The sequence below is a fragment of the Lepus europaeus genome, chromosome X, assembly GCF_033115175.1.
Source record: "Lepus europaeus isolate LE1 chromosome X, mLepTim1.pri, whole genome shotgun sequence".
NCBI classification, from domain to species: Eukaryota; Metazoa; Chordata; class Mammalia; order Lagomorpha; family Leporidae; genus Lepus; species Lepus europaeus.
In genome coordinates this window covers 1,795,991-1,821,069 of record NC_084850.1, presented here as the reverse complement: position 1 = coordinate 1,821,069, position 25,079 = coordinate 1,795,991, and the positions used below count along the sequence as shown (strand labels likewise).

The 25,079-nt window shown below is 46.0% G+C and overlaps 1 protein-coding gene across 1 annotated transcript; it reads left to right on the top strand.

Moving 5' to 3' along the window:
- The first annotated feature begins 82 nt into the window (after positions 1–82).
- NSDHL (NAD(P) dependent steroid dehydrogenase-like) lies at positions 83–25,079 on the top strand. Its single transcript, XM_062182944.1, has 9 exons — positions 83–196; positions 612–712; positions 6,659–6,770; positions 11,338–11,496; positions 17,307–17,453; positions 19,111–19,239; positions 21,406–21,548; positions 22,969–23,071; positions 23,731–25,079. Exons 3-9 carry the CDS (start codon positions 6,699–6,701, stop codon positions 24,061–24,063), a joined length of 1,086 nt encoding a protein of 361 aa, XP_062038928.1. The 5' UTR covers positions 83–196; positions 612–712; positions 6,659–6,698; the 3' UTR covers positions 24,064–25,079.

Here is a 25,079-nt window from a genome sequence, read left to right as displayed (position 1 = left end):
TTGGACAACATCACGCTGAGAGCTCCGACTGGCTGAGCCGACTCTAGGCCCGGCCAATCCGCTTGGAAGAAGGAGCTCGGCTGATTCTCAGCTCACACAGGCGGGGGAAAAAAGGGTGGCCTTCCTAGGCTGGAGCTCGCTCTATGCCGGCGGCGGGCTAGCTGAGATTGACTGGGGGACATTTACGGACCGAAGGGTAAGAGTTGCCTTGTAGGCTTCGGAAGCCGCTTTGTATCGGCGACAGGGCAGGGCGGGCGAGCGAAGGACTAGGCGGGGCGGTCTGAGTGGCAGTTGTTTCTGGTCTGGCCTAAGACTGATTTAGGAACAAGGGCATCAGAAAGATCCCAGGACCTTCGTGTGGGAGCTGGGACTGTACTTACTCACAGGATAGCTGAGACCCTGACAGGGGAAGGGGCGTGCTGAGTGTCGTCGCAGAGGGTTTGACATCTGGCACGTAGACTGGTTGTTTGAGAGAGTCCTTTGTGCCAGAAGAATACAGCAGGTTCCAGGAGCAGCCCGGTACGGTGAGTCGGAGACCTTGACAAGGGGTGTTGAACGACGTGAAGGAGGTTCCTCCTCATACTTGTCTCAAAATACACTCTTTTTGACAGACACTCAAGGCAGTCAGGGAGGAGAACTCCAGGCCGAGACACCCTTGTGAGCAAAGTCACGGGAACTGTGGAAGAAGATCTCCAAGGGAGCATGAGTAATGGTAAGGGCTGACTTGAAACTGCAAAAGGACCGGGATCTACCCTCCTAAGACAGCTCCGCGGCTCTCAGCTTTACTACTCATGCGGCATTCAGGCGGTTATTCGGGGAGGCAGAGGACAGAGCAGAGGTTTCTCTGGCTTCCAAAGGCCTGAGGCATCCTAGCACACCTTAAGAGGAGTGTCTGCTTTTTGCCCTCTTCCTCTTTACAGCAGTGAACTGGGTTCAAAACTTGGTGTTCATGTTTAACTTTCCCTGCCCTCTCCCCTGTATCTAGTCTCTAAGTTCTATCGGTTCTGCCCATTAAATGCCATTTCTTTTCTGTTTTCCACCTGTATTCCTTTCCCAATTGTAGCATTTATCATCCGCCTCCCAGCTAGTACAAGCCAGAGTTCCCACCGTGGTCTGTTAACCCTGGTTCAACCTCCAAACTGCTCTCCTCTTCTGGCCTGGCTCGCTGCACTCCCCCTCTCTCCCCAGGACACTGGCTTCCTTGTTGGGCCTCAAGTGCCAGGCACATTCCTGCGTTGAACTTTTGTAGCTACTCTATCTTCTTCCTGCTGCTCTTGTATCATTCACCCTTCCAGGTCTTTGCTCAGCTTCCTTGGTGAGGCTACCCAAAGCACCTTAGTTAGTACTATACTCCCAGTATACATCTTCCCCATAGTACTTGTCACTCTGTACTTACTTACCTCGTTCTTTGTTGCCCCTTCTCTAGAGAGCAGGCTTCCCAAGGGCACACTTCATTGTTTTGTTCACTGCTGGTGCTTCAGTGCCTGCATCAGACATGGAGTACACTGTAGGCAGTTTGGATGACTGATGAGAAGGCCCCTGCATCCCCAGGTTAAAAGCTGCCATGAATAGCTCTGGTCAAATCTACCCCTGCTCTTAAACCTTCAGAGGCTACTCATAACTGCAGAGTAAAACTCAGAACCTTCAGCTGGCCGTATGAATCTCCTGCCCAGCTCAGCCCCTGCTAACCCTTTTAGCTTCATGTCTTTTCACACCATGCTTCCCAGTCAGTCTGTGGGGTGGCAATTTAACAAAGTAGAAGGAGCAAACACAAGCTCTCTCCAGGCTGTGTGACCTTCGATGACTCACTTGACCTCTCTGAGCCTCAATGTTTCATCTGTTGAATGAAATCAGAACTAACTGGATGCTTTTTGGATCTTAACGAGATAATGTTCTCCTGCATAAAAGGGTCTGACATTTAGCAGGTCTGGAGGCAATGTGAGTTCTTTTCTCAGATTTGCCCCCTACCTAGCATGCCTGAAGCCTTCGGCTTAGCTAAAATCCCTTGTCCACACTGCAGCCAAAACAACCTTTCTGATCATAATACTTAGCCTTGCCTACCACTTCCAGTGGCACATGGTCACTACATGTTCTGAACTTTGCTCCAAATCTTGCATCACACTCAGTGTGACACACTTTGTTACAGTTAGCAGAACATGCTGGCTTGTGCCATCACCTTGCCCCTCCCAGCCCTGGCTATGCAATGTCTAGGTTGCCTACACCCTCTTTAGCTCCTGTGAGGCCTCCAGCACTCACCTGACTCAGCAGTTACAGAGTTGCACAAGTGTGAGGCCCCCCTGTCTCCTGCCCTGCACAGTGAGTCTCCATAAGTGTAGGCACTCCTCTCTTCCAGGCAGGGGCCCCCAGCCTTAGTGGGCCAAGATGGGAGTGAGAAAAAGCATCATGCAGTGTGCTCAGTGTTAGCGTGAGAGCACAAGCAGGTGCTGAGGAAGGAGCTCACCTTTCCTGGGGAGGGGGAGAAGGCTTCAGTGACAGGAAGGTGGAGCCATGCCATGAAGGAGGAGGAACTCATCATGGACAGGGGCCAGAAGGTATTCCAGGCAGAGGGAACAGCATATGCTAAGCTCACAGGCCTGCTGATGAGCTTCCAAGTGGCCCGCCCCCAAGTCAAAGCTAGGGACTTTCTGTCTTCTACAAGTAACCAAACAAGCACATACAAACCACTGACCAAAACACAGGGACGTGGCAAGTGTGTGAATGGATGAGGTTGAGCTGGATTGCTCCAGCGTAGTAAGGGCTAACCTGAGGCCTCAGTGATATTAACCTGCGTGGTTTTCTCCCCCATATCGCATCTGTGAATTCTCAAAGGGAGGCCTTGCTTTTGTTTCTCCAGGACTCCTGCTTTGCAGTGTTTTCTGAAAGAAAGGTATCCATAATGAAAGTTTGTGTTTGTGTCTGCATTGGGCAAATCCTACCCTTTATACTAGATTCTCAGACCCAGTCTTGTGCAGCTTGACAGGAGAAAGGGGAATCCTCTTTCAGAATCCCAGGCTTAGTTCCCCATATCAGGAACCCAACAAAACATCTGAAAAATGTTACTTTGCTTTCCTTGCCTAGCCACACTCTACAGCTTGGGTGGTTTGGAGGAAAGTGCTTCTTGCTTGGAGTCCTGTTTGCACAGCCTTGCTTAGGCCAGAGTTGTTCACACACAGCCAAAAATGATGAGCTTTTGATGGCCACAATCCAGCTTCCAGCACAGAACAGCATGGAAAGTAGGGTATGGATGACCTTTCTCCTTTACAAAGAGGCTGTGCAAGGACACCCTCATCCCTCTCTGCTTTGAAATGGACAGACTATCTCCTCCATTTTTCTCTGGTAGTGAGTGGGTGGGAACTTTCCCCAGGAGGAAGGAGGAAACTGGGCTCTCTCACTTCTCTGTTCATCAGATCTTGTCAGCAAGCCTCTTCCCCTCACCCAAAAGTGGAACAGGGGGCTTGGGTTTCACCAGCAAAAGGTGGTATAAAACTTTGTCCCAGTGTATATAGTAGATACACATATTAGTTTTTAACAGAGTGTAAGACCTACCATGCTAAAGGCAAATGATTTGAGGAGGCTTTCAATAGTTCAGAGCTAGTTTTCTGCGCATGGGTATGGTCAAATAGACATAACAGAAAGTGTACCATCAACTATTTTTAGATGTATAGTTCAGTGGCATTTAAGCACATACACACTGCTGTACAGCCATCCATTTCCAGAAAACTTCATCTTTCCCAACTGAAACTCTGTCCCCCTTAAGCACTAACTCCCCAGCCTCCCCCAGCCCCTAGCATCCGCCATTCATTGATTCTGACTGTGACTCCTCTCGGGACCTTCTGTGAGTAGAATCACTGCTTGTCTTTCTGTGCCTGGCTTGTTTCACAGAGGGTAACATTGAGGGCAGGGGGAGGGCAGGTGTTTAGCATAGCGGTAAGTCACCGCTTAGGATCCCATATCACAGTGCCTAGGTTTGAATCCTGCCTACACTCTTTTTTTTTTTTGTAGTGATTCATTTATTTATTTGAAAGGCAGAGTTACAGAGAGAAAAGTAGAGAGAGAGAGAGAGAGAGAGATCTTCCATCTGCTGGTTTACTCCCCAAGTGGCTGCAACAGCTGTGACTGGGTCAGGCTGAAGCCAGGAGCTTATTTCGGGTCTCCCACATGGGTGAAAGGGGCCCAAGGACTTGGGCCATCTTCCACTGCTTTCCCAGGCGCATTAACAGGGAGGAAATGGAACAGCCAGGAAGTGGAAGTGAAACAGCCTGGACTCAAACCAGTGCCCATATTGGACCCTGTCACTACAGGAGATGGCTTAACCCACTGTGCACAGCACCAGCCCCCTGGCTGCTGATTCCAGCTCCCTGCTAATGCATACCCTGGGACGCAGCAGGTGATAACTCAAGTACTTGGCTCTCTGCCACCCACATTGGAGATCTGGATTGAATTCAAGGCTCCTGACTTCAGCCTGGCCTAGCCCTGGCTGTTGTGGGCATTTGGGGAATGAACCAACAGATAGAAGATATTCTCTCTCTCTCTCTCTCTCTCTCTCTCTCTCTCTCTCTCTCTTTCTGTCTTTCACATGAAATGAAAACAAATACAATTTTTAAAACATCCTTCAAGAACATCCATGTTGTAACTTGTCAGAATGTTCTTTTTTAAGGTTGAATAATATTCACTGTATCGATTTTATCTATCTAATAATCTTATCAATGGACGCTTGGGTTGCTTTCACTTTTTGGCTACAGTGAATGAAGCTACTATTAATATGGATGCACAAAAATCTGTTTAAGTGCTTGCTTTCAATTGGGGGTGAGGGTAAGGGTGTGGAATATACCCAGAAGTGAAATTGCTGGATCAGATGGTAATGCTGAATTAAATTTTTTTGAGGAACTGCCACACTGTTTTCCATGGTGGCTGTACCATTTTACATTCCTCGTAACAGTATGTGAGGGTTTCAGTTGTTCCACATCCTTGCCAACATGTGTATTTTTCTATTTTCTGGTTTTTGTAATAACCATATATCTTAGTTTTTCATCACTGTACCAAAATACCTGAAGCAGCTAGCTTAAATGTTTACTTAGCTCACAATTTTGGAGAGTTAGCATCTATTCAGCATGGTACAGGCTTTGGCTTTGATGAGGGGCCCATGGCAGCTGGCAGAGTGCATACAGTAAAAATCATACAGTGATCCAGGAAGCAGAGAGTATGTAGGCCCAAACTCTGGCCTTTATAACAACCAATTTGCAAGAACTACCATTCAAGGGCACGACCTCACCTCCTAAAGGTTCCACTACTTCCAAATAGCATCACCCTACAGGCCAAGTCTTTAATACATGGGTCTCTGGAGGAACATTCAACATCCAAACTATAGCACTGTAGTTTGTGGTACCATATTGTGGTTTTGATTTTCATTTCTTTCATGACGTTGAACATCTTTTCCTTTGCTTCTTGACTAGTGGGCAGGAGGAGATGGTCTTGGCCCCAGGCACACAGTCCTGAGATCCCTGCCAGCAGGGGTCAGTAACGGCCATGGGGGGGCCAAGACCCGATACCCATAAATGCCATCTGCCTTCATGCTTGTTCATGTTTCCTAGAGTGTCTGGGGACACTGAGACAGAAGCCAGCAGTTGATGTTCAGGATTGTAACAGCATCATACAAAGCACAAAGCCATTTGCCAGGCAAAGCCCCTACATCTTAAGTGGCTGTAGGCGTGTGTGGCATGGATATGCATGCATACAACATGGCCCTGAGTTCAGCAGATGTGTGAGTGTGTTGCATATCCAAGACATGGCAGCAGCAAGACAGGCAGAACCCGTGCTCTGTTCGTAAGATTCGGTGCAAGACATCAAAATCCTTATTCTTCAGCTACCTTGGTGCTGATCCACATTGCACCAAATGAGCCAAATCTCAGCCACATCTGTTTGGGGTGAGCTGCTGAAAGGGTCCCTGCCAGTGTGAAGGAGACTGCAAGATAAGGAGTGGGAGGATGGGACACAGAACTGCAGGCTTGGGAAAATCAAGTTTTGAAATTTATTTTCCTCATAGTTTCCATTATGAGTTCAGAAAAAAGCTCCCCACAAATGACCTTATCAGACAGGGAGGCTCCTAACATCCATCAGAAGGCCAGTTTGGCCTTTGATATGCCCACAAACTCAACATCATTCCTGACAGGGACACCTGGTAGCCCCCAGTAAGAGTGGCAAGGAGTGTACAACTCATGATATGGGGTAACCTGCAGCAATCATAGCATTTGAGACCCCAGTGCCAGCAGCACACCTGCTGCCTCCTCACCAAATAATGTTCTCTGAACAAGGCTTTCACAAACAGTAGGTTTTCTAGGCCTGTGCCCTGCCACCATCTAATGAGGACCACAAGAAAAATTGAGAGTAAGTGGTACAGTGGGAATAATGGAGTGCTGTGGGGAAAGCTACAGTGCATCAAAGGATATTGGAGTGGATCAGAGGCAGAGTGGGAAGTCGGGTTATTTGCCAAGTATCTGGTGAGTTATGGACCCAGCAAGTGCCCCTTTCTAAGAGAGCAGCCTACATTGCAGGATAGCTGAGTGCTGCTCAAATGGGGAATGGCATCCACCTAGAACAACTAAGGATGTGTTGGTTTGTAGCACATTAATGTCTCTCTCTAAATATATCTTTTCCCAAGAGAAAAATTAGTTGCCAGCACAACGATATTTTATGCTAAAATGGATCAAGAAGTTGGTGAGCCCCCGAAAGACCTGGACACCCAGACACACTTGACAAAGGACGTTCCTGAAGTAAGTACTGACATTTAAAAAAGCCTAGCCAAAATCAGATAAGAGGAAAGTCAAGCGTGTGCATACTAGCAAGTCATTGGCAATTAAAAATTGTATCTAGTACATTTATTAAATCAGTATTGGAGATTTTTTATATAAGATAAATATCTTTAAGATGTATCAGTTACTTATTGCTGTATAGCAAACAACATCAGAAAATAGTGGTTTAGGGACCAGTGTTGTGGCACAGTGGGTTAAGCCACTGCCTGTGACACTGGCACCCCACACAGGCACCTGTTCGAGTCCTGGCTGCTCCACTTCTGATCCAGCTCCTGCTAATGTGCCTGGGAAAGCAGCAGGGGATGGCCCAGGTGCTTGGGCCTCTGCACCTGCATGGGAGACACAGATGAAGTTCTAGGCTCCTGATTTTAGCCTGGGCCAGACCTGGCTGTTGAGGCCATTTGGGGAATGAACCAGTAAATGAAAGAACCCCTTCCCTCCCCCCTTTCTCTCTCCCTCTCCCTCTCTCCCTCTTCCCCTCCCCCTTGCCCCCCTATTCTGCCTTTCAAATAGATAAAATAAATCTTTTTTAAAAAATAAAATAGTGGTTTAAAAGAACAGCCATTTCTTTGCTCATGGCTTTGCAGTTTGGCCTAACCCAACTGGGAGGTCCTTTCCCCTGGGCTTACTCATGCAGCTGCTGTCATGTGGGGACCCCTGAGGTATATGTTCCTAGGTGACCTCACTCACACATCTGGCAGTAACTGTCAGCTAGGTGCTTTGGTTTGCCTTCTAGACTGCTGGCCTCCAGTAGTCTAGACTATGCTTCCTGGAAGGGTGGCAGCATTCCAGATGGCAGCTGTGGCAGTTACAAGGCCCATGAGACCTAGCTGATGAATCTCAGGAGGGACTTGAAGGGATTGTTGAGTCCAGCTGTTGTAAGGCCTCCAGGAGGTTCTTTTTTTGTTCCCCAAAGATTTATTTTATTTATTTGAAATGGAGAATTACAGAGAGAGGGAGAGACACATAGAGATCTGCCATCCATGGGTCCACTCCACAGATGGCCGCAACAGTTAGGGCTGGGCCAAGCTGAAGCCAGGGGCCAGGAGCTTCATCCAGATTCTCCCATGTGGGTGCAGGGGCCCAGGGACCTGGACCATCCTCTGTTGCTTCCCAGGTGCACCAGCAAGAAGCTGGGTTGGAAGTGGAGTAGCTGGGACTCAAACCAGTGCCCATATGGGATGCCTGTATTGCAAGAGGTGACCCAACTTGCCACGACACAATGCTGGTCCCCTTCAGCATATTTTATTTAGATTTATTTATTTATTTATTTATTTATCTATTTATTTATTTATTTGAAAGTTAGAGAAAGAAGGAGAGAGAGAAAAATTGAGAGATCTTCCATCCATTGGTTCACTCTCCAAATGGTCGTGATGGCTAGGCCAAAGCCAGAAGTAAGGCACTTCTTCTGAGTCTCCCATGTGGGTACAGGGTCCCAAGCATCTTCAGCTGCTTTCCAGGTGTATTAGCAGAGAGCTGGATCAGAAGTGGAGCAGCCGGAACTCCAACTGGCACCCATATGGGATGCCAGTGCTGCAGGCTGTGACTTTAACCTGCTGCGCCACAATGCCAGCCTCTATCCCCCAGGGTATTCTTAATGTAGATCTGCAAAGGTTTGTTGTGATTCACTCTTAATGGATGTCACACTTCAATAATGTAATTACACTGAGGCAAAATATATTGGTAGGGAATGCTAGTAAATTAAAGATCCTCAGGAGTTGCCCATTGGCTACCACATCACCCTACTTTTTGTATAGAGCTCAAAATAACTCCTCCTCAGTGGTTGAAGCTACTTGTCAAGTGTGGTTCATAATTTGTGTAAATTAGGATTTTATTGCTACTCAGCAGCCCCAAAAATCTACATTCCATTGGTTACATCAAATAGCCATTGTCAGAGCCAGCGCAGTGGCTCACTTGGTTAATCCTCTGCCTGCAGCGCCGGCATCCCATATGGGCACCAGGTTCTAGTCCCGGTTGCTCCTCTTCCAGTGCAGCCCTCTGCTGTGGCCCAGGAAGGCAGTGGAGGATGGCCCAAGTGCTTGGGTCCCTGCACCCACATGGGAGACCAGGAAGAAGCACCTGGCTCCTGGCTTCGGACTGGTGCAGCGCCAGCTGCAGCGTCCATTTAGGGGGAGTGAACCAATGGAAGGAAGACCTTTCTCTCTGTCTTTCTCTCTCACTGTCTAACTCTGTCAAATAATTAAAAAAAAATTTCTTTTAAATAGCCATTGTCATCTAGTTTCAAATTTTTGTATTCTTCAAACTAAGAATTCAGAATTGTGGGTGAATAAAGAAAGAAATACATCTTAAGGCCTTTCACTCTGGTAATGTCGTCTGATGCTTCTGCTCATTGATTGCTTTATAGAAAGTAAAATTTAAGCCATTAAAATAAGTGGCTACTTTTGTCTTCACTTACATATACATTCTGCCTAAAAATATGGGTGCCAGTTCAAGACCCGACTGCTCCACTTCCAATGCAGCTCTCTGCTGTGGCCTGGGAAAGCAGCGGAAGATGGCCCAAGTCCTTATGCCCCTGCACCCACATGGGAGACTCGGAAGAAACTCCTGACTCCTGGCTTCAGATTGGCACAGTTCCGGCCATAGCGGTCATTTGGGGAATGAACTAGCAGATGGAAGACCTCTCTCTCTCTATTTGCTTCTGCCTCTCTGTAACTCTGCCTCTCAAATAAATAAATAAATGTTAAAAAAAAGAATGATTTGGCTGGCACCACAGCTCACTTGGCTAATCCTCCGCCTATGGCACCGGCACCCCAGGTTCTAGTCCCGGTTGGAGTGCCAGATTCTGTCCCGGTTGCTCCTCTTCCAGTCCAGCTCTCTGCTGTGGCTTGGGAAGGCAGTGGAGGATGGCCCAAGTGCTTGGGCCCTGCACCCACATGGGAGACCAGGAGGAAGCAGCTGACTCCTGGCTTCAGATCGGCACAGTGCACCAGCCATAGCATCCATTTGGGGGGTAAACCAACAGAAAAGAAAAGACCTTTCTCTCTGTCTCTCTCTCTCTCTAACTCTGCCTGTCAAAAAAAAAAAAAAGAATGCTTTGAAAAAGGCACTTAACTGCAAAACAAAAGGCAAAATGATGAGACAGAAAGGGTTCCCATCCCCTTGTTAACTCCCCCAAATGCCAGCAAAAGTTGGGACTGGACAGGCCAAAGCCAGGAGCTGGGATCTCAGTCTGGATCTCCAGTATGGGTGGCAGGAATCCAGCTACTTGAGCCATCACCTGCTACTTCCCAGGTTGCACATTAGCAAGAAGCTGATATCAGGAGCAAAGCGACCCTATCAAGACAGTGTTAGATGGCCAGGCTAAGGCAGGAAGCAGTTTGTAGGTGAACCCAGAGCCACATGGCCCAGTCCCCCTGTGATCAGGAAGGAAAGGGCCCTGACTTTCCTGTGAGTAGAAGACTATATTTCTTCTTTGTGATGTTAGGTGCAAACTTTTTTTAAAAGATTTATTTATTTTACTTGAAAGTCAGAGTTACACACAGAGAGAATGAGAGGGAAAGAGAGAGGTCTTCTATTCACTGGTTCGTTCCCCAATTGGCTGCAATGGCCAGAGCTGTGCCAATCCGAAGCCAGGAGCTTCTTCCAGGTCTCCCACACGGGTACAGGGGCCCAAAGGCCTGAGCCATCTTCCACTGCTTTCCCAGGCCACAGCAGAGAGCTGGACGGGAAGTGGAGCAGCCAGGCCTCGAACCGGCATCCATACGGGATGCCGGTGCTGCAGGCGTTGGGTTTACCCACTACACTACAGCGCTGGCCCCTAAGTGCAAACTCTTAAATGGCTGGCGCTTTTTTGCCTTAGAGAAGTGTCAAAGGATCAGTTACTAGAAGCAAGAAAGTACCACATTTCTGTGGGTTTTTTAAAATTTATTTATTGATTTGAAAGGCAGAGTTACAGAGAGAGGGAAAGATGGAGAGAGAGAAAGAGGTCATCCATCTGCTGGTTCACTCTCCAAATGACCACAATGGCTGGCTGGAGCCAGACCGATCCAAAGCCAGGAGCTTCTTCTGGATCTCCCATGTGGATGCAGGAGACCAAGGACTTGGGCCATCTTCTGCTACTTTCCCAGGCTATCAGCAGGGAGCTGGATTGGAAGTGGAGCAGCTGGGATTTGAACTGGCACCCATATGGGATGCCAGCATTGCAGACGGTGGCTTTACCCACAATGCCATGGTGTCAGCACCGACATTTCTGTATTTTTTTCAGACTTTCCAGTTTTTATCCTAGGTCATTTAGTTTCCTTTCACCAAATAATACAAAGCATGGATCTTGTTATGAAACCCAACCAGTCTATCCCAGTATTGTTTGCTGTCTCTCTCCCTTCCTCACTGATCCCAGGAAAGGAGATTACACTGGTGACTGAACACAGGAACTCTTTAATGCTTCCAAGTTGGCTAAGGAAGTTTCCAGCAAACAGATAAGATGGCTCTTATCATGTTAAGTCTGGGCTCTTCATAACTTCCAGTTCTCACCTCGCTGATCCTCGCCACCATCGCTCTCTTTCTGCAGGCCAAGAAATGCACAGTGATCGGAGGCTCTGGATTCCTCGGACAGCACATGGTGGAGCAGCTGCTGGCAAGGGGCTACACTGTCAATGTATTCGATATCCGCCAAGGGTTTGATAATCCCCAGGTGCAGTTCTTTCTGGGCGACCTCTGCAACCAACAGGTAAGGACCATGCAGCCTTGCTTAATCCCCACAGACCCCAGCAGGGAAACCATGGTACTTGTGTTCAGAGGCCAGCTGAATTGTGCTTTGGAAAAAAATGCCTTATCTTGAAAGTTTTTAACATTATAGGAAAGAGCTAAACACCCACCACATTCTTATTCCTACTCAGAAAGCAACTACTCAGTTTTGCAGCAGTAACATAGAAGCATCCATGGTCAGTGCTTAAATAAACAGATGTAGCTGTATGCCAATCAAATTTACCAAAGAAGTTTTAACAAACAATTTTCATGGGTTGCAGTGTGCCAACTGCTGCTTCAGGGTATTTACCCAAAAAGATGAGGACTGGGCCACAAGGTATTCATTTTTTTAAATTGAGATATAATTCATGTGCCATAAATTTTATATTTTTAAAATATGCAGTTCAGTGGCTTTTAGTGTAGCCACAAAGCTGTGCGGCCATTCTACACTATTTAATTCCAGAGCGTTTTCATCACCCCAAAAGGAAATCCTATACCCATTCCTTTTCCCTCTTCCCCCAGGCTTTGGAAACCACTTTTCTGTCTCTATGTATTTGCCTGTTGGTGACATTTTATAACAATAGAATCATATAATAGGTCATCCATTGTATCTGACTTCTTTCACTTAACATACTATTTGCAAGTGTCATCCATGTTGTAAGGGTGTTAATATTTGGAACTTTATTAGAGGTTGGAATCTTACACATGTTAGCAGTGGGACGGAATCCCCTTTGTCCTACTTCCTTGCCAACCCTGGGCATAGTTAGGCTGTTTGCTGTTGCCATTCCGAAGAGTATTAAATGGTACCTGGGTGATGTTCAGAGTCATGTGTCCCCTGTCGATCAGGTGGTTGGCCACTGTGTCCATTGTTGATCAGCACTCATGTTTCCTCCTTTTGTGACCTTGGCCTGTTTTTCTTCGAGGTTACTTTGTTTTCCTTATTGATTTATTTGGTGTGCAAATTCTTGGCATGTTGCACATATTGCAGATGACTTCCCCCAGCCTGTCATTTGGCTCTTATTCCTGGCTTTGGTGTCATTTGCCACATAGTTGTTTTTGAATTGTTAGGGCATTGCTTCCCTTGCAAAGTCATGAATATTTTCTCTCCCACACTGCTCACACCTCAGACCCTGAAGATAGGGTAGAAGCCTTCCTTGATCATCACTGTCACTTCCAGACTATTCTCCCTCACTCTGTCTTAAGTCCCTTCAAACTTTGAAGGCAGATACCATCAGACCATACTAACCTTGCCAGCCTTTCTTTTCTTTTCTTTTTTTTTTCTTACAGGCAGAGTGGACAGTGAGAGACAGAAATGTTTTCTTTTTCTTTTTTTTTTTGACAGGCAGAGTGGACAGTGAGAGAGAGACAGAGAGAAAGGTCTTCCTTTTGCCGTTGGTTCACCCTCCAATGGCTGCCGTGGCCAGCGCGCTGCGGCCAGCGCACTGCACTGATCCGAAGGCAGGAGCCACGTGCTTCTCCTGGTCTCCCATGGGGTGCAGGGCCTAAGCACTTGGGCCATCCTCCACTGCACTCCCAGGCCACAGCAGAGAGCTGGCCTGGAAGAGGGGCAACCGGGACAGGATCGGTGCCCCGACCGGGACTAGAACCCAGTATGCCGGCGCCACAGGCGGAGGATTAGCCTAGTGAGCCGCAGCGCCGGCCCCCTTGCCAGCCTTTCTCGTGGTGGCCATCCACAACCACCTGAACCAGGTTGCTCCACTTCATTGCTTAGTGATTTGAACTCCTGGCTGACATCAGCTTTGTAAACAACACTTGAGGCACAATTGTTGGTGAATTCAGTATTCATGTAGATGACCTTACTAACTAACCAGTTGACTTCTCCTTTACTTGCCCTCTTCTCACTCCTTGTTGTTCCCTCAACCAAACATTGTCTTTACCAGTAAAATATGACCTGTGCTTCCTCTGAGTTGCAGGCCCTCCACTCAGCACCACTTCCTTTCCTTCCAGCTCAAGCCCTCCAATAGTCTATGCACCAATTCTTTGACTCCACACAGACATTTAGCAGATTCCCTATCGCTCACCCTTCATGTCATCAATGCTTTTGTTTCCATGGTCCTCTTGTTCTTATGCATAGCCTTCATCATCTTTACCCCTTTTGCTTCTTACTGTGTATCACTCAGGGTCCTCCAGAGTAATAAGCAGCAAGGTGAGAGGTAGGCGTATAGAGGGAGAGAGAGACAGCAGAAGAGAGATTGAGGCAGGGGCTAAGATTTAATTCAAGGAATTGTTTTTATGGGACTGTGGGAGCTGGCTGGGCAAGTCTGAAGTTTGTAGAGAGATGGGAAACTCAGGCAGGAGTTGACAGTACAGGCCTGGGTTAGAATTTTGTCTTCCTACAGGAACCTCAGTTTTGCTGTTAAGGCCTCCACTTGATTGCACACAGCCCACTTTAGACTATCCACCATCATCTCTCTTTCCTGAAGGCAGCTGACTGTAGACACCAACCATGGCTACAGAACACCTCCACAGCAATGTGTTCACAGAAATGCCTTTTAGGGCAAAATTAATGAGGATGGGTCAAAAGAACAGAGAAGCCAACCTGAAGGGCCTGCACTGATCAAATGCGGGACATTCTGAGCCTCAACAAAAGATAATACTAGTGGATTATATTAAATTTAATTTTAAAAATTCATGCTTCCATAGAAATACTGAAAAGTTGGGATAGGGGAAGGGAAAGTTCTACCTTATAGAGGAATGCTATCTTTTATAAATGTAAAAGACATCAGTATTAGAATGTCACCATTATGCAACCTGTACATTGATAAGCATTCCAGGCAAGGTCCATCAATAAATGCTGGAATTAGTTGGTAGAATTTCCTATTGATTGCAAAAGATAAAAGCAACATTTTCCATGGCCATAATCTGGCAACCATCACCTTTCCCAAATGGTCCAATTTAATGTCACCAACAGTAGAACAAACTCGGGCCTCCTGAGATAATGCTCTCAGAAGGCCAGAACATCAGTGATATGGTATTCTTGCCAAAACTATTCAGCCTGAATATAATTGTGAAGAAATAGGCAAATGTAAATGTTGAGGGGCAGTCTATAAACCTGACTTCCTGAAAAAATGAAATGGCACTGTTACAAAAGACAAAAAAGAAAACACAGCGAATTGTTCCAGAATAAGACAAGAAGGGGCAGGCATTTGGCCTAGTGGTTAAGATGCCTGTGCCCCATATCAGAGTGCCTAGCTCGAGCCCTAGCTCTGTTCCCAAGTCAGCTTCCTGCTGATGTGTGCCCTGGGAAAGCAGCAGTGATAACTCAAGTACTTGGGTCCCTACCAACCACAGGAGAGACCTGGGTTGACTTACCAGCTCCTGGCTTTGCCCAGCTGTTGCAGGTATTTGGAGAGTGATGGGAGCATCTCTCAAGTAAATAAAATATGTTTTTAAATGAGATAGAAGAGATATGAGGACTGAATATGAAGATACTTCAAAAAGTTTTTGGAGGGGCCAGCGCTGTGGTGTAGTAGACTAAAGCTTCCACCTGTGGTGCCAGCATCCCATATGGGCTCTGGTTTGAATCTTGGCTGTTCCACTTCAGACCCAGCTCTCTGCTATGGTCTGGGTAGACAGTAGAAGATGGCCTATATGGGAGACCTGGAGGAAGCTCCTGGCTCCTGGCTTTGGATTGGCCCAGCTCTACCCTGTGGGACTACTTGGGGAGTGAACCAGTGGATAGTGACCTTTCTCTCTGTCTCTCCTCTCTATCTATAACTCTACCTCTCAAATAAGTAAAATCTTTTTAAAAAAGTTTTTGGAAAATGAAAAGACAAGTTTATTTTGATGCACAAAATTTTAAAATCCATGCCTGTTTCTTTTGGTTTTTCTTTAATATTTTTTAAGATTTATTTTTTATTTATTTGAAAGACAGAGTTACAGAGAGAGGTAGAGCCAGAGAGAGAGAGAGAGGTCCTCCATCTGCTGGTTCACTCCCCAGTTGGCCACAATGGCCAGAGCTGGGCTGATCCAAAGCCAGGAGCCAGGAGCCTCTTCTATGTCTCCCACGTGGGTGCAGAGGCCCAAGGACTTGGACCATCTTCTACTGCTTTCCCAGGTACATTAGCAGGGAGCTGGATTGGAAGTGGAGCAGCCAGGACTTGAATCAGCGATGCCGGTGCTACAGGCCAGGGCTTTAACCCGTTGCGCCACAGCGCCAGTCCCATGTGTTTGATTTTTATAATATGCATTTTCCATAAACTTTTTGAAGGCCCCTCTTATGCATGGATGTCAATATTTTGTACCAAAGTAAACTAAACTTTTAGTTGCATTTTTCCACAAATGTTTTGAACTACTGTTGTATAATCCATGATTGGATCCTAGACCCAAAGATAGAAACAACTAGGTGTAGGTATTTGGCAGTTTAAGATGCTAGTTAGGATCTCATTGGAGTGCCTGGTTTGAGATTTGGCTCTGTTTCCAATCCAACTTCCTGGTAATGGGCACCCTGGGAGGCAGTGGTGATGGCTAAAGTACTTGAGCCCCTGCAACCCACATAGGAGACTCAGTGAGTTCCATGCTTCTGGCTTCAAAGTGGTTCAATCCTGACTATTGCAGGCATTTGTGGAGTGAACCAGTTGATAGAGAGTGTCTGTCTGTCTCTCTCTCTGTCTCTCTCTCCCTTCCTCCCCTCTCCCTCATGTATGCCTCTCAAATAAAATTCAGAAAATTTAAAAAATTAAAGTGGTTATAAAGGATATAATCTGGACAACTGAGGAAATTTGAATATGCAGTAATTATTGGATGAGAGTGTCATATCTTTTCGAATTTTCTGAGTGTGAACATTGCTTTCTGATTATTCATGAGAATGTCTTTGTTCTTAGGAGATACCTAGTAAAGAGTTGAGAGGCAAAGTGGTTTCCTAACAAAATCATGTGTGTATGTATAGAAAGGAAACTGGCAAAACATCAGTTGATGAATCTACACAAATAAGTCATGAATCATATCTAAATCCTGTTATTGAATTACGGTTTGGCAAAAAGGTAACATGCTATCATTCTCTCTTCATTTAGCAGCTCAAATCTTTGTACCATATGTAGATTTGATATTTGATTATTTGTCTGCTGACCAGTTTCAGGAAAAAAAGTCCTTATTCTTACTGGTGATCAAATCATCCCCTCTGGCCAGTGGCAGCTTCTTTATGACTCATTCGAAAATGACCACTGAGTCTAGGTGAGCTTCCTTACTTCTGGTATGCCAAGGTGTTCCTGCTTCATCTTACATTTCCTGCCACAGATCTGCAGTTAGCATTTTTGATAGGAGCTGTGGTTCCTTTTCGCAGTAAATTACACATGCCTATTTTAAAATCTCTTTCAGGTTGTTGTGTCGTATCTAGTTTCACAGGGAGGAATGCAGCTGGGCGTTGGTAGTTCCATCATCTTTAATGGTTAGGACTTGGGTCACATGATTCATAACTTCTATCTGTAAGCTCTCCTTCCTGGGGAGTTTCACGCACCCTTCCCCCCAGGTATCCCAAACACCCAGAGAGATGCAGCCTCCGTGTGGGCCCCACAGTTTTCTGAGGCCCCAAGCCCCTATTTTATTGGCAACTTATTAAAGGGGAGGGAGTAATTAAAGGACCAACTTGGTTTCTAGCCCATTTCCTTCCGTATTGTTTGAGTCTTTTGCAAGAATGTTTTTCTGTGTCAATTGCAGAATTATAAAAAGGCAAGAAGGCCTACAAGTCACAGATTGTAGGAGAGTGAGAATGTGAGAAGACTGGTGACCTGTCCAAAGCAGGAGTGATTATTTTGTCTTTGTTTGCTTTTCCAGGACCTGTACCCAGCTCTGAAAGGCGTAAACACAGTTTTCCACTGCGCTTCGCCCCCACCATCCAGTAACAACAAGGAACTCTTTTATAGGGTGAATTACCTTGGCACCAAGAATGTCATTGAAACTTGCAAAGAAGCTGGGGTTCAGGTAAGGAGAAAGCTGGAGTGAGTGCTGTCAGGAACATGTGATGGTTGGGGCCTCACCAGGGTCACTTCTTAGAGCCCCCTAAGTCACTGGTGTCTTGAAGGGCCACTTGCTGAGGCCACTTGGAGTTGTCCTAGTCTGTGTACAAATAGATCAATCATGTGAGGCCCCTAAGGCTTATCAATCTTTGATGAAGAAGCTGCAGAATTCAGACATTGCTGTATTTGTTACTATGATAAAATGTATAGAACATAAAATTTACCAATTTGCCCATTTTTAGTGTTCAGTTCACTGACACTAACCCACTCACGTTGTGCACCCATCTCCAGAACTTTTTCTTCATCCCAAACTGAAACTCTATGCCCCGTAAACAACCTCCCCCCAGCATCTGGCCCCCACCTTTCAACTTTCCATCTCTATGGATTTCACTGCTCTAGGGACCTCCTTCTGTGACTGACTCATTTCACTCAGCATGCCATCTTCGATTCATCCATGTTACAGCATGTTTCAGAATTTCCTTCCTTTTTAAGGCTGAATAATACTCCACTGTGCAGATGGACCACATTTTGTTTATGTTATCTATTGATGTGTATTTGTGCTGTTTTTACTTTTTGCTATTGTGAATCTTGCTGCTGTGAACTTGGTTGTACAAATATCTGTGTCAGTCCCCACTTTTCATTTTTTGGACAGTATATACCAGAAGTGAAATTGCTAAATATAGTAACTCTGTGTTTAAATGAGTAACTTCCAAGCCATATTCCAGACCCTGATTATATTTAAAAACAAAACAAAATAAGTTGCGTATACTTTTAGATAATAGGAACTTCTGGTAAACCAAACCTAAGGGCATACAAACGCCCACGCTGTTGTAGTTGCTGCATTACTGTAAATCCTGGGCTCAGGAGCACTTTTTCAGGCCATCGGTCACTGAATGCAGCAGCTCCCTCACACTGACACATGCCACAGGTGCCTTGTGGTTGGCAGAAAAGCCTGCAGTGAGCTGGTGGGTGATGGGGGAAGATGTCCCTTTCCTAACACACTGCCTTTGTATGATCAGCCAGTCCCTGGCATCACCGCTGGCCTGGCTCAGCAAGAATATACAGTAAAGAGCTCTATGATTTGAGCTAGTAGTATCCACTGTTGGATGAGCTGCTTTTAACCACAGGCTGGGGGTCCAGGGACCCTCATAAGAGCAGAATTTCTTCAGCAGTTGTATGTATGTGTTCATATAGCAAGGTTGGTATCAGAATTGTTCTGGTATCAGAAATGCTCTGATAGCAGTGGTCTTTTTCCAACAGTGGGCTGTTTTCCCCCATGGAGAATCACTCCCATAGTGAGATACCATGATAGTCTCTTCTGTCCCTAAGATGTGATGAGATTTCAAAAACATAGAAACAAACCAGAAAAACTGTGAAAGCCACTGTTTTATAATGTGTGACCATAATGCATCTGGAATCCACCTAACTACAAAAGATGGTGATCTTTGGATTATTTTAAGAAGGCTTAACAATACAGGCATGGCACCAAGCAGTCTGTACAGTGCCTTGTATATGAGGCTACTGAAGAGATGCCATTTCATTCTCTTTCATAGGCAACCGTTGGTCAGTTTGAACAGTGATAATTCCTGACTGTTATCTTTTAAAAAATCTTCTCCCGCCAGAAACTCATTTTAACCAGCAGTGCCAGTGTCGTCTTTGAGGGCAATGACATCAAGAATGGAACTGAAGACCTCCCTTATGCCGTGAAACCCATTGACTACTACACAGAGACTAAGATCTTACAAGAGAGAGTATGTACCTTACAGCTAATTGATTGGGTAGCCATCTAAAGGTTGTATATTGTTAAGAAAAATATTTGTAAGAACATAATAGCTTAATGAAACAAGACACTGTTCTGAGTATTTTTGAGGAACTACCTTGTTTAAACTTCGTGGGTACTGTTAGGGTCACTAGATTATAAATGAGGACATTGGTGCACGGAGAGATCCAGAACCTCCCTGAAGCCATGCAGAACTTAGTAGGTACCTGAACCACACAGTTTGTCTCCAAAGCCTATGCATCCAACCCCGCCCCACCCTGCCATACACCCTTGCTTGCTGGCTGTGGGCATCAGAAACCAGGGGCAATTTGTGATGATCCCCAGTGTGCAGGCACAGCTCTGGCTGAACATACCTTCCTAATAGCACTCTTGCCTTCTCCGTTTTTAAAAAATAAACAGAAAGATCTGGCTTTTTTAAGTAATAGTACTTTTCCACTTGGCAAACCAGCATCCTCAAGAGGCACTTGAGTTTTGGATGGTTGGATTCAGCAGCAGTCTGGGTGGAGCAGTAGCCACTACGCCTTCAGGCTGCCAGGGCTCCAGTGACCCTGACAGCTGCTGGCTCCAGGTGCAGGATGTTGATACTCTGAGGTTGTCCTGAGCTGCAGACATTTTGCCTTACCTGGGCTGCTGTGAGTTTTCCTCTCCCAGGTATTTTCAGCATGCTGTACCCACTGAAGCATCCTTTCAAAGCCAAGACACAGTGAACTGGAGCTTAGCACTGAACTGGCTGCCTAACAGGCAGCTGCCTCTGCACCGTTGGTTATGCCTTCAGCTCAGAAAGTCCCAGCAGAACTGGTCATCAGGACATGAGGACCTCTGAAAACCAGAGAGTGGAGGTCTAGCCTTTGGCCAGCTGGAGTTCTGTCTTCTGGATAGTCCATCTTGCTCCTTGGAGCTCTCACCTGCTCAGACTAGATCCACGGAGCAGTAAAGCTTTCTCTGGGCCCTGTAAGAAGTTCAGCCATGCTTGAGACCCTGTGTACTCTCATCCAAGGTACCTGGGACCCCTACATTGGGATGAAGCCCATCTAGACCCAGAAGTTCCATGTGGTAGCTGAGACTCAGACTATAGGTAACTCACTTGCAATGACTTTTTTGAGTGCACAACTGGAAATCAACAAAGTCTATATATGACTGTGGACTCCAACAATGGCTCACTGATAGTCACCTTTCAGCCAAGATTGACACCTGCTATTGGGTTTAAAGTCTTCATATTGATAATAAACCAAAGGGGTTACGAATCTAGGAATCAACCAATAGTTTAAAATTGCTAGAACCAAAACATGCATAAGCATTTTGCCACCTTGGAGTAGAAATCTTAGGTCATGCAATAAAACAGTAACTATACATGTACATATACTGAAGCGATTGCCATGGGTCATCTTGTTTAGCCAGTGTACAGCCCTGTTAGGTTAAGTACCATTATGATTTATGATTCTTGTTTTTAGCAATGATGTAACAAATCCTTCAGGAAGGTGTTTTGTTTTTGTTTTGTTTTTTTTACTTTTGAGACAAAACATGTTTTTCAGTAAAGTCATGTGTCACTTAACGACCAGGACATGTTCTGAAAAACACATTCTTGATGATTTTCTCATTGTGCAAACATCATAGAGGACACATAAACAAACTAAGACAGGTACAATATCAGTAGGTGATTTTCTGTACGGAACCACTGTTGTTCATGGTCTACTGTTGACTGAAATGTGTGGCTTGTGGCTGTACTTCGAGTTTTTGAGTTCTGCCATGCCCATAGCTTGTGGTGATGCCAGCCCCATCGGAGGTCCATGGCTACAACCCTTGGGTCTTTTCCACAAACTTCTGCCAAGGCACATCTTTTGGCTGCATTTATGTATTTTAGCTTTTGAACCCAAACCCCAGGCTTCTGACTTGAGCTTCCTGGTTTTTACCTAGCTATCTCTCCTGTATTTTCAGATTTGGGAGGGTGAATGGGATAGAGAGGTAACTCAGAATTATACTGGTGCCTGATGTGGGTTGTCAGCCAGGGTAGAGTGCTGCTTGATGACCTGCATACCAACAGAGCATGTCACCTCTCTGTCTCCTAGTGGAGGGGCCCGTATGTCATGGCTCAGACCTGTGAGTTTGCATTGGACACACTCCTCTTGTTCTCCTACAGGCAGTCCTGAGTGCCAATGATCCTGAGAAGAATTTCTTAACCACAGCAATCCGCCCTCATGGCATTTTCGGACCCAGGGACCCACAGTTGGTCCCCATCCTCATTGAGGCAGCCAGGAATGGCAAGATGAAGTTTATGATTGGGTGAGTAGGCCCCCAGCTGCTCTTCTCCACTCTTCCTGATGGCTGCAGAACAGGATCTCTCATATTCACAGAGCACTTTGTCAGTAGCCAGACAGCTTTGTCCCTCATTTCTTACGTGACTTGTCTTATATGTTGAGGCTACTAGAATGGAATACCTGAGACTGGTTCACTTACAAACAACAGAAATGTATGTATTGCTTGCAGTTGTGGATCCCAGTACCTGTGGATTTGGTGTCTAGTGAGGGCCCATTCCTTTTAAATGGTACCTGGATGTGTCCTAATCCCATTCAGGAGCTCATGAATCACCTGCTGACCACCTAAAAGCCGCACTTCTTAATTCCAACATAATAGGAGTTAGGATTATAACATATGAATGGGGGTCTGGGGAATACAACAAATTACCACAATCTTAGTGCCTGAAACAACAAAAGTTCTTCTGGAGGCTGGAAGTCTAAAATCAAAGTATTGGCAGGGTTAGTTTCTTCTAGGCTCTGAGGAAGAATCTGTTCCATGCCTCTGGTGTTGCCAGAAATCCTGGGCATTCCTTACTTATTGATGTATTGCTCCTATCTCTGCCTCCAGTTTCACAAACTGTGTTCAGATTTCCCTTTTCATATAAGGATACCAGTCATATTGCATTAAGGACCTAACCCACTGCGGTAGCACCCCAACTTAATTACATCTGCAAAGATCCTATTTCCAAATAAGGTCACACTCAGTAGTTCCAAAGGAACATGAGTTTTGGCCTCCTGTCAGGTAGGCTGGGAAAATATATGTGTTCTTGTTCGGGAACTGAGGAGACTGAGGCTCAGAGGAGAAGTGACGGGTCCAGAGCATTACATTACTCCTCCAGGAACATGCAGATGGTAAGACATCCACAGGAGACAGCAGAGTGTGGCTGTCTCCCAAATATATCTTCTCTTTCTTCACTTCTTTCTTCTCCCTCCTCCCTTTCCCCCTCTCATCCCTGTGCTTTCCGCCACTTCCCAATTTCTTACTAAGCCTCACTGCTGCCCTGATTTCTCACTTTGAGAGATTATAAAGAGACAGGTTAAAAAAAAAGCATAAGACCAAAGCAAGACTGACCTAGCATATCTTGGGAAGAGGTTGAAGAGCTGCTACCCAGATTGTAGCTGGAGCAAACAGCACCAGTGTTGGCCACACTCAAATGAGGTGGGCAGGGCACCAAGATTTCAGATTCACTGATTGATCCTTAAATATTCTACTACCCCTGAATGTCCCAGGAGTTGCAGTTGCTGCACATTTTTAGCTGTTGTGGGTATCCTGGTATGCCAGGGGCTGGCATTGCCAAAGCAAATACTAACTTTCATGCAGGGCATAGTCTCTCAAATACCAAGATTTTTGGCCCTGTGTACAGGGGCTCGTAGCATGGACTGAACCATTTCTTGTGCACCTGCAGGAATGGGGAGAACTTGGTGGACTTCACCTTCGTTGAGAACGTGGTCCATGGACACATCCTGGCTGCAGAACACCTCTCCAAAGATGAAGCCCTTGGTGGGAAGGTAAAGAACATGCCTCATCCAGCCCCTACATGTTTGCCTTTCTTCCTGTTTCTTCTCCTTGCCATGGGATTTGCTTTTGCCCTGTGACCTGGTGTCATGGTAGATCCACTTTATGCCCTCTTGGGGGGAACATATACCAATGAAAGAATCACATCACTCAGGGTAGCCAAAATCTGGAAGCTGATGAGCTTGGTTATCTTTTGTTGTCCCCACCCATCTGTTACATCCAAGATAAGATTAGTTTTACCATAATTATCAATTAGTAGATTAACAAATATAGCTGCCTGAGTGCAGTCTAAGCTTCACTTAAAACCCTGGCCCACAGAAACAACGTTCATTGCCTTCCCTCTCTGCCCCATAATGTGGCCCACTTACCAAAGCTAAGACCACTCCCCATGAAATCCTGTGACAATTGAGCACATGAGGATACAGTCTGCATGGGCTGAATGTATGCCTCATTCTGGGGCCACCCTACAGAACAGCTGGAGTGGTGGATGGGGGGAATGGAATAGCCACTGCTTTCCGAAAATATGAGTTCTGTGCTGTGCCAGCTGCTTGGGGCTGAGCTCCAAGTTTCAAGTGTGGCCTGCTCAGCAGCACCCCCACACATGCACACACCAAGCTTATGAGGTATTTCTAACATTTTGTTCTCTTACCAGGCCTTTCACATTACCAATGATGAACCCATCCCTTTCTGGATGTTCCTGTCACGCATCCTGACAGGCCTCAATTATGAGGCCCCCAAGTACCACATCCCCTACTGGGTGGCCTACTACCTGGCCCTCCTACTGTCCCTGCTGGTGATGATCGTCAGTCCTGTCATCCAGCTGCAGCCCACATTCACACCAATGCGGGTCGCGCTGGCTGGCACATTCCACTACTACAGCTGCGAAAGAGCCAAAAAGGCCATGGGCTATCGGCCCCTGGTCACCATGGACGACGCTGTGGAGAAGACTGTGCAGAGCTTCCACCACCTACGGAGAGTCAAGTGAGGGACCTGGGACCGATAACTGTCTCCCCTGTGGGCCAATGAACTAACAGCTTTCAAATGAGTTTTTCTGAGTGTATGACTCTTCCTGATGGTTCGATGAAAGCACACCTGCCCCTTGTATGACTTTGAGGGTGGCAAAAACAACAGATATTCCTTCCTTCATAGGACTGGACTTAAATGTCTTAAGCAGGCAGCTTCATATTCTACTGTTTTGTTCTCGCTCCCTATTTCTCTCCTGAATTTCCTATCACAGAGAACACCTTGGAAGTCACCCATTTCATTCCAGTGTCATTTTACATAGTCAAGGCAGTTATAAGGAATAAACAACCCATCTACTGATTTAGGGTGGGTAACCAAATTTGTTCCCATGCAAACCAATACTAGCTTACAAACTGCTAGACTATTGAAGGGACTATTAGAAGAAAAGCAGAAGTTGTAAACACCTGGGTGAGACTTCAGATATACATTGCATCTGACACAGTTTAGAGCAAAATATTTAAAGAAAGAAAAAACACAAGCTTAAATGTGATCCTCCTAATCCCTGGGGATGAGGATTCCTGGGGGGGAAAGCATTGCTGGTTGTTCGCTTCCTTACAACCTTTCCTATTGGTCTGTCCATCTGTGCTTCTCTTTATGAATAGGGTCTTATTGTCATTTCTAGTGACAACATAGTGAAGTGGCCCAGTGACATGCTATGTTAACTTTTTAGTTCCTATCTTAATGTGGGAACTGGGGCTGATTGGCAGTGACCAGAGAGGAGAGAGCCACCTTTATCTCCTTGGGGTTTTCGCTACTGAAAGGGCTACTTCCTGCTCTCGCATGCATAGACTCCTTCTAGTCAATTTCCAAAGGACATGTAGTAGTCCAGCCTTCTTTAATTCCTGATGATGGTCTTACAGAACCTGGTTTCTTCTCAGATTAACTGAAATGTAATTTTTAAGAATTCTTTTTATCCACCTGTGCCCAAGGACAGGGAGATAGCTGGCAACATTGCAATAAAATGACAGTCTGATGCAA